We start from the raw sequence: 10,308 nt of genomic DNA, 5'->3' as shown, positions 1-10,308 counted from the left end.
GAGTTCCTGAGTGGCACAAATGGTTAAGCATTTGTTTAGTAGACTGAAAAGTTGGTGGTTCAGACCTACCCAGAGGCCCTCCAAAAGCAGACCTAGCATTCTGCTTCTGAAAAGTTGTTGTTAGGCGCTGTTAAGTCGATTCTAACTAATAGCAGCCCTAAGTACGATAGACTGGAACACTGGTCCTGTGCTATCCTGAAAAGTAGCAGCCTTGAAAACCCTATAGAGCAGTTCTACTCTGCATACATGGGGTTGTCATGAGTTGGAATCAACCCAAAGGCAACCAACAACAACAAATACTTTGCTAGTAGTGGGAGAACAAAATAGAAATTAACACTAAAGGAATACCAGGCACTGTTCTTTGTCTACATTCCAAGGAGCTCTCTTAGGAACTGAAGAAACTAATCTTATTTGAGCAGAGACCATGAAAAAAGTCTAACTTTTGTGCAACTCTGCTCAATGTTGAAACAAAGGTTGTTATGTATGTTTATGTGTAAAACCTCAGCACAGTTACACCTTGCTAATGTTTTCACAATCATTTCTGCTTTACTTCTCTTTTCCTGTGGTAAGGACACTTATTGTCAGTACACATCTCTAGGCATCCCAGTTACTCTTTTCTCTTTGATCTGGTAATGGTCTTGAATATTTGTCTTTGCTTTAGTATAATAAGACAAACTGAATCAGAAGCATCTAAATTTTGTTCTGTGTAGTTTTTGAGTGATATGACTGTAACCTATTGAAAATTGAATTTTAAAACATTTCAATAAAAATTTTTTGTCTAACATCAAGTGGTTGAGTATCAGCAGAATACTATGTAGCATGTAAATTATATACCTGCTAGAATTTTGGGTAATGGGAGAGAAAATTTACTGTGTTTGTAATTTTTCTGATTTTATAAATCTTCCCCCCAGCACCAGGGCTGAAGGGTACCATTTAGAAGAATGGAAGCTGATGCATCTGTTGAGATGTTTTCAAAAGTCCTAGAGAATCAGTTGCTCCAGACTACAAAATTAGTGGAAGAACATCTCGATGCTGAAATTCAGAAACTGGATCAGATGGATGAGGATGAATTGGAACGTCTCAAAGAAAAGAGACTTGAAGCACTAAGGAAAGCTCAACAGCAGAAACAAGTAACCTCTCTGCCCTGCTTTCTGAAATTGCTATAACAGTATGCTCCTAATAACTTATATATACATGTGCTATAGTAACATTTTGGTTCTTGATTTTTAGTGGGTTTTGAACTGAAAGTACTTATTAAAAGTTTGCTCCGGGTGGTGGAGGGAAGGCATTATAAATTAGCCTAATTAGTATATAAAATCAGAATCAAGTAAAAGAGACAGGTTATGCTCATCATCATTTCAAAAGCTTACATTTTTTTAAATGAGAGTGAAATAGTGGGAGCATTAGGAGTAAGTAGTATCCATTTGAAGTAGTACTAAAGCCTATCATAATTTAGCTAGCTTCAAAGCAGAAATGACAAGTAAGAGCTATAAGGCAATTTATGTTGAAGAAATTATTCAGGCATTTCCAGTGTAATAAATACTTTAATTATATGCCTTATTTATATGAAAGGGTACATGCTGGCAACACAGTAAGGTGGGCTCAGCTCTATCCTTGTTGGTCTCTTACAGTGTGTGGAATAATCTCATAGTTGTAGACTCTGATCAAAACCAAATGGGTTAAATTCTGTAAATTTTTATTTAAAAAAATGTGTCCATTGGTTTAAGTTATACTGAAATTTCTTAGTACCATCTTTGATCCAACATCACTTGCTTGCAACTGAAACATGAGCTTTAACTTTTCGGAAGAAACACAAGCAAGAAATTTTGTTTATGCTCTGTAGCATCTCTTTGATATTTTATACCCTCACTGTTTAGAAGAATGGCTGCAAAAATGAATTGTTATGACTGGGTTCAAATTTTTGTATCTTGAGGTTTTTAAAATAGGGTATATCATGAGATTTGAAACCATGCTCCATTCTCTTAACAGAATGCTAATAATTGGTAAGCAGAAGACATATTATTGGGATTTAAGGTAATACATGATTAGATGCTTCCATAAACTCATATTTTGTGATCACAGTTAAGTACATTGCTAATTGCTAATGTTCAAGTGAAAAAAGTCATAAATGATATGTTTATAGAATGAATCAGTCTGATGTGCAGTGAAGAATGTACATTAAATAATGTGTCAAATGAAGTCAGCAATTCAAAACAATAGTCTGAATATTTGTCATTGAAAACCAACTGAGATGACATATTTCAGATTTTTTTATTATTAATATGTAAGTTACGCTGAATTTGGAATAGCTCAGAGGGTCTTATTTTAGGACTTTTATTGCATTTTAATACATCATTTTTATTAAAATGTTTTCTGAGGAAATAGACAAGAAGCCTTAGTGGCTTGTGAATACATTCTTTTTGAAAGAGTGATGTAGATTATATAGTAATTTATGTTTTTTCTGATCCACAAGGGTGTTGGAAAAAGCAGACATATGGAGTGACATATTGTCTTGTGCTGTCAAATTGATCCCAACTCATGGGGACCCCATGTATTACAGAGTAGAACTGTTCCATACGATTCTTTTGGCTGTAACCTTCCCAGAAGCAGATCCCCAGGCCTTTTCTTCTGCAGTGCCGCTGGGTGGATTTGAAACACCAACCTTTTGGTTAGTGGCTGAGTGAAAACTGATATACTCAGCACCACCATCATGAATCTATGTCTTCTGTCAGCCAAGCACCTTCTTATTGTTACAGCAGCTGGAGATGTAGTACTTAGGTAAGGAGCAGAGGAATGAGGTGAGAAAAAGGAAGTGCCCAACAGAGGTTTGGGTGATATCCTGTAAGAAGAGCAGGTACTACCAAGTTATCACAACCTCAGGTGGGATCAGGCAGAGCTGTAATCTGTGCCCATTCTGGTTGATTCCCTTCAGTAGACACCTGCAGAGCACTGGGGTATGGTGAATGTCTGCAAAAAGGGCATGGAGGCAGCATCTTCTGACCTCCTCCAACCTCACAAGGAGGAAACAGAATCATCATCAACAGCCCAAGGCTTATTCCTGTGAAGCCTCACATGCTGCCACCCTCCAGCCTTTTTTACCAACTCTGACGACAACCATCCCTCCCACAGCACTCACTACTTCTCTGCTGGGTTCAATACTTCATTGCAGTGGCCCCACAGAACTCAGACAATACTTATAATTATGGGGTTTATTAGAGAAGTAACAGGCTAAAATTCAGGTTCGGGAGTGAGGTCATGACAGTCTCCCCTCTGCTATCCCCTCTGGCTCACCTCTCTGGTCCTTGGCCTCTCGTCCTGGCCTCTGCCCTGCTTGGCCCAGTGTTACCAAGCTCTTTTAGCTCTGCTGATAGATACAGCTGCATGTACCCCACTCTGCCAGCAAGTCTTCTGGCCAGAGACACTCAGCTTTCTCATTCCATGGGCTGGCAAGGCTGCCACACTGTCTCATGCCTCTTGGTTCCACTACCACCATCTCTCTGCCACGCATCTCTGCCACGGACGTCCAGCACAAGGATTTTGGGTTCAAGGATATGCTCTTCTTCACCTCCAACACTTCTCTCTTGAAGCGGCGAGGTCCCCCTTTCTGCCTCTAGGAAGGCTCATTTTCAGCCTGGCAGAGTGACAAAAACTAACCAGTCCCAACATATACCTGTTTGCATAGTCCCACCCAGTAATCTGGTGGGAGTCACAAAGACCATGGCTAGAAAAGCCATATCAAGTATCTTAGGTGCAGGATACTGCACCACATTATCTTAGGAGAGATGCTAACTATTGGTGGAGGATCCTAGTGGGTTTGCCCTCTAAGGAACTTAGACAGGTTCAGGTATTCAACCTGTTGAGTAAAACACATGAGAATAGAAAGTGAAATGAAATTTCAGCTTTTTTATTTTATTGTGATTTAGGTGAAAGTTTACAGAGCATATTAGTTTTCCATTCAGTAATTTATACATATTTTGTTTTATAACAGTTCTGATTTCCTCAATATAAAATACCAGCTTTTTTTTTTTAAAAAAAAAGTGTCTTTTTAAAAAAGAGTACATACGTTTGGAGAATCAAGAAAAGAGTCATAAAATGCTGCTTGTTATTGAGGAATTATATTTGAGAGTTTAAACTGTTTTCAGAAACTTTACCACAGAAATATGAAAGAAAAAACTAGCAGGGCTGCCTATGAGTGTCATATTAATGTAAGGCAATGTGAAATGGCTTACAACCAAACTGTTAATGCAACCCAGGTTATGTTAGCTGAAGTCTAGAGGAGGGGAGTAGATCACAATCCTGTCCCTTCCTAGTTGGACCATTTCTGCAGTGCCTTGTTCAGACTTCTGATACATTTTGAAAGGACTTGGACAAATTAGAGTGTTTTCACAGGAGGACAGTGAGAAGAACAAGATGTCTAGAAATCTTTTTATGTGAGAAACAGTCAAAAGAAATTGGAAATGTTTAGTATGGAGAAGGGAAGACTTAAGCAAAATGTGAAATTTGAAGGGCTGACATGTAAAAGGAAGATTAGAACTTTTCTCTCTAACCTTAACTCCAAGCTAGGATCCAAACAGCACAGATAGGGATATATTGCAGTTTGGCATATGAAGACCTTTCTGAATACTTAGAGAATGTTTATAGTTCACAGATGTCTTTTAAGTGTATACGCCAAACACTGCTGTAGGCATTTTCATGTAAGTGGTCTTCATTGTCAGTTTCATAACAACCCAGTAATAAAGTTACTTTATCATCTCCATGTTAGGATGAGGAAATTGAGGCTCAGAAAAGTAATTAGATTTCATAACCTAGGAGAACAGGTATTAGACTCATGCACCAACTGTCTAAAAAAAGCACATGAGCTTCCAATTGTGGGATAAGTTTCCTGTCACAGGTAAGATTCAGAAAGCTGAAAGGTCAGGCATGGTTGACAAAGGATTCCTGTATTGATTTGGAAAGCTGGATTAGATTAATCCTTACTTCCAGACACTATGTGAGTAGGCAGCCTTTCCTTTCTAGGACACTGCCCATTCGTGGCCAGGATAGAAGAGTTAACCTACCTCTTTGAGGTAGTCATCAAAAGCAAACAGGTTTCTCAAGCATCAGAGCTGCTGTACTATTTTCCTTCCCCCAAGATTGGCATTACCGCGTAAGAGTTTTTTTCCTTTTTTTTTTTTTTTTAAACTTTTCTTACTGAGAATATATATAGAACATGCACCAATTCAACAATTTCTACATTTACAGTTCAGTGATGTGGATTATATTCTTTGAGTTGTACAACCATTGTCACCTTCTTTATCTGAGTTGTTCCTTCCACATGAAAAAAAACTCACTACCCCCTAAGTTTTCTATCTAATCTTTTGGATTGCTGTTGTCAGTTTGATCCCATATAAAAAAAAAAAAACCAAACCATTGCTGTAGATTCATTTGTATCTATAGCAACCCTATAGGACAGAGTAGGCCTGCCCCATAGAGTTTCAAAGGCTGTAATATTTACAGGAGTAGACTGCCACTTCTTTCTTGCACAGAGCAGCTTGTGGGTTCAAACTGCTGACCTTTCAGTTAGCAGTCAAGGGCTTGACCACTGTGCCACCAAGGCTCCTTTGATCATGTATAGATATATTTTAAAAGAGCACCGTGCTCAAGGCAGACTATCTTTACTAGATAAGCTAAAGTAATACTTGGTTTTAAGACTTGAGGGGATATTTTTGATTTAAGGTTTAGAAGTTAGAGCAATGGTTTCCAGGGTTCATCCAGCCTCTATAGCTCCATAAAGTCATTCCATAGGAATTTGAAATTCTGTTCTGCATTTTCCCCTTTTGATCAGGATTTTTCTATAGAATCTTTGATCATAATGTTCAGTAATGATAGTGGGATCCTATTTTTGGGTCTCATGGCAAAGATAGTAGTATTTTTAAAAGTATGATAGTACTTGGGTCAAATGCTTCTGGTTTTAAAAGTATAAAGAAAGTAAGTGGATACTTACATTCTGAGTCTCTCAGTTCTAAATTTTTATTGTGAAAGTTCTAAGAAAACAGATGTTTTGAGCTACCAAGACACAAAATTTTCTTCATCCAAACCATGTCGTGGAACAGGTCACTGCCCATAAGCTATAGTTTTGCATTGTTTTTAGAAACAGGAAAGTAAACAGCTAAAATGAATTCATTTCTCTGCAAGGTAAAATCAACTTTTTTTTTTTTTTTTTTTAAACAAAAAATGACATTGATTTGGTCACTAACATGTAAAATGGTACTGAGGGACTTATTTTGAATGGTAATATTTCCCTTCTTTCCAAATTAGGAATGGCTTTCTAAAGGACATGGAGAATACAGAGAAATCCCTAGTGAGAGAGACTTTTTTCAAGAAGTCAAGGAGAGTAAAAAAGTGGTTTGTCATTTCTACAGAGACTCAACATTCAGGTAATTTCATTCCATCTGTTTTGTTTTGTTTTACGTTTTTGTTTTTTTAACATGATACATTTAGCTAGAGATACTCTTACTTAATAGATTAAGAAAAATAAACTGCATGCTTCACTGTGCCAGAAATTAGTGCATTTGAGTTAAACAATTAATATTTTTAAAGATTAGCGTAAACTAGTGACATACAAAGATATAAATGAACATTATTGAAAATCAAGAATATTCCCCTGTAAATGGCTTATGTTTTCTGAATTTATACTTTCTTTGTTCTTGTTACTTGCTGTGGAATTGATTCCAACTCATGGTTAGCCCATGTTTGCAGGGCAGAACTGCTTCATACGGTTTTCAAGGCTGTGACCTTTAAGAAGCAGACAGATCTCCAGGCTTACCTTCCAAGGTGCCTTAACCACCAACCTTTTGACTGAGCACTTAACAGTTTGTACCACCTAGGGACTCCCATGATTTCACTAGCTAACTTAAAAAACATCTTAGAAATGTATAGTTAAAATTTTCATCAGTGCAAAATAGTTACTTCTTCTTTGTTTTTCCCTGCTATTACAGTGTCACCAACATGTTGGGAATGGGGCCCAACAACCTTTCAGAGTTGATGTTCATTATTCAGTCAGTCCTTCACAGCTAGCAACTCTGGGGAGACAATGGCTTGACCAAACCTTTTACCAGAAGAATAATTGGGACTGCCACATTTAGCTGGGAGGAGAATATGATTTCTCTTAAACCAACCCATGTCTGCAAACTTACCTAAAGTGGTAAATCCCTTGTAAAATGAAAATATCCCTGAAGGGATATTTTCTTAAGCCAGAAGACTCAAACCCACAAATTTCATCAGTTGATTAGTTACCAGCATTTCAAAACTTGGAGATACCCAGTTTTTAAAAAATCCAGATTTCTGAATTTTGAAAATTTGTTAATAGCAGACCTGGATTCAGTATGATGGAATTTGCTGGTGCTGAATAGCAGCTGCCACGCTTAGATGGACATACATTCCAGTGTACAGTCTCCTTCACTCACTATTGCCTCAGCCCTGCCCTCTTCTGTTATTTAAAGGTCTGTCAAGCCCTTGTCTTAGCCTCACATGGTTATTAACAACTTTCCGGGATTGATTGACTGGGATTCATTGACTAAGAAAGAAATGAAAGAAAATAGTAAAGTCTGCTATAGGAGTAGAGGAAAGGATTGAGAAATAGGAAGTTATCAAAGAAACCCCCTTCCCTTGTGGTATGTGAAATCATCTCACATTGACACAAATTTCTTAACGTGCCAACCTCTGACATACACGATGATACGATATGTTGATACTATATATTAACATATAAGATGCATATTATTTGTTCACTTGTTTATCAATCCCCACCAGATTTTTTATTTCATGAAGGAAGGAAGTTTGCCAGTATTATGAGCAACTGTGCCCTGGGTCCCTCACCCTAGAGCAATGCCTGGCACCTAGTAGCTGCTCAGTAAATATAGTTAATGGATAGATAAACTGCAGTACTAAGAGTACTTGCCTTCAAACAAAACTGAAAATTCAAATCATTCACTTACTGTATAGTATGTATATATGTTTATGTGTGCATGTATTTGTATATAGGTACATAGTAGACTGAGTAGTTTCATGTATATATTCTTTCTGAAACATTCATAACAACCCTTTGATGTAGGTATTACAATTCCTACATTTCACTTAGAGATATTAAACAACTCATTCAACATCAGTGAGCTTTTAAAAGATAAAAGTGGAATTTGAACCCCAGTTTTAAGCCTGAGGCTATTTTAAGTATATGATAACTGCTGCTTTTGAATTTTTTTTAATTCGTTGACAAATGATACTATCATAGACTTATTTAAAATAAATCCCTTACTCATTTAAAGTATAGAGTTGATTTTGGTAAAAAATTTCAGGAACATATTTCTCAACTAAAAGATCGTTTATCATTTTTATGAGCTTCATTCAACAACCATTTATTAATTTGTTCTCTGTCATCATTTTTCACATGCCTGAAATCTCATTACTGAACTACATGAGTGATATATGAAAAGATACATTCAGGGGAAACTAATGAGGCTTCAAGGTTATAAGAAACTTTTGCTAAACCCAGACTAATTCAGGAAAAACACCACCAAATAATACACAAAAAAAGCTTTCTGGTAAAAATGACCATGAAGTATTTGGTTTCAGTCATCTAAAGCAATAGTTCTCAAACTTTATTGGGCATAAGAATAATCTCCATGTTTCATGACTCCCAAAGGCTTTTAATTTATTTGTACATTTTAAAAGTTAATTGTAATGGACAACTAGGGTTAAGAGCCACTGGTCTAAAAGGTTATTAAAACAATCTGTTTCCAAAAAGTTAGAGGATTAACCAGTTTGAAGCAAGTAGATTTTAATATAAAGAAAAATGTCACTTCTGTTTTCCTCTTTATTAGAAAGGTGACTTAATAAAAACTATTGATATTTTTCATTTATTTAGAACCATAATAGGCAAATTTACTTAAAGATTATTAGTAGCCTTTAACATACATTTCACTGATAGGTATGTAGTTAAAAGTAAAAAGTTCCTTCTCGGTGGCACCATTCAGTCTTTGCTAATGGACCTCCAAATACAGCATCCAGTGTACATTTCTTAATTCTTAAAACTTTCTTCTGGGTTCTGTCCAGTTTAGATTTACCTTTTTCAAGCTCCATGTATGAGATACCAGGAAACATGAATATGGAAATGACAATTTTTTTCTTTCCACCAACATGACAACTTCATGAACCTCTTTAGGACTAAGGGATACATTTAATATTTTGTTCTTTATGAATATCAGGAGGGCAGCTATGACTTTCTAGACTGCCAGATTGTTTTTCTACCTCAGAACTGAGTAGCTAACCTATTCACCAGTGGCTCCACAAGACCTGGCAGTTCCTATGAAAAGTACAGCCTAGGAAACCCTACAGAGCAGTTCTGCTCTGTCAAATAGGATTGCTATGAGTCAAAATTGACTCGACAGCATACAACAATCCAGTGATACGGAAATGAAGTCATCTGACAAGGATAGGTTGGCTACCTAATTATAAAACTCAAACAAAAACTATAAAATTAGATGTACCCTAATGGTTAAGCACTGCAGTGCTAACAACAAAGTGATTCATAGTCATCCAGAGGTGCCTCAGAAGTAAAGCCTGGCAGTCTACTTCTGAAAGGTCACAACCTTGAAAACCATGTAGAGTGTAATTATAATCTGCACACTCAGGGTCACCATGAGTCAGAATCAACTCAGTGGCAGCTAACAGTGATACTTGTTTGGGGGGAAAAAAAAAAAAACTGTTGTTTGCACTTTTGAATTTTTATTTTATTGTTACTTACAGATGTAAAATAATAGACAGACATTTGGCAATACTGTCCAAGAAACATCTCGAGACCAAATTTTTGAAGCTGAATGTGGAAAAAGCACCTTTCCTTTGTGAGAGATTGCGTATCAAAGTCATTCCCACATTAGCATTGGTAAAAGATGGGAAAACACAAGATTATGTTGTTGGATTTACTGATCTCGGAAATACAGATGACTTCACCACAGAAACTTTAGAATGGAGGCTCGGTTGTTCTGATATTATTAATTACAGGTAACTTTTAGAAGAAGAATGGATTTATTTTAATTTACTGTGTGATTCATTATTTTAGATTAATTCATATTTTCCATTGATATTTTTGTATCTTGACACTTTTTATGAAATTAAGATTTTTTGGCTAAGATGTAGAAAAATTTTCACAAGGAAAAGCGTATCTTTTTTTTTTTTTTTTTTTAATTGTGATTTCAGTGAAGATTTACAGAGCAAATTCACTTTCCATACAGCAGTTCACATACACTTTGTCTCATGACATTGACCACAGTT

General features: G+C 36.4%; 1 protein-coding gene across 1 annotated transcript in view; it reads left to right on the top strand.

Annotated features, from left to right (window-relative positions):
- Positions 1-941: 941 nt before the first annotated feature.
- TXNDC9 (thioredoxin domain containing 9) overlaps positions 942-10,308 on the top strand; it is a 14,175-nt gene continuing 4,808 nt past the window's right edge. The window contains exons 1-3 of the mRNA XM_007959470.2: positions 942-1,130; positions 6,298-6,416; positions 9,784-10,038. Of these exons, the coding sequence (XP_007957661.1) occupies positions 942-1,130; positions 6,298-6,416; positions 9,784-10,038 (563 nt within the window). The remainder of the gene's footprint in view (positions 1,131-6,297; positions 6,417-9,783; positions 10,039-10,308) is intronic.

This window comes from Orycteropus afer, unplaced genomic scaffold (genome assembly GCF_000298275.1).
Source record: "Orycteropus afer afer isolate SDZICR_OR568_19922 unplaced genomic scaffold, OryAfe1.0 scaffold00017, whole genome shotgun sequence".
NCBI classification, from domain to species: Eukaryota; Metazoa; Chordata; class Mammalia; order Tubulidentata; family Orycteropodidae; genus Orycteropus; species Orycteropus afer.
The sequence above is the reverse complement of the archived record's forward strand: the minus strand, read 5'-3'. Positions and strand labels throughout refer to the sequence as shown.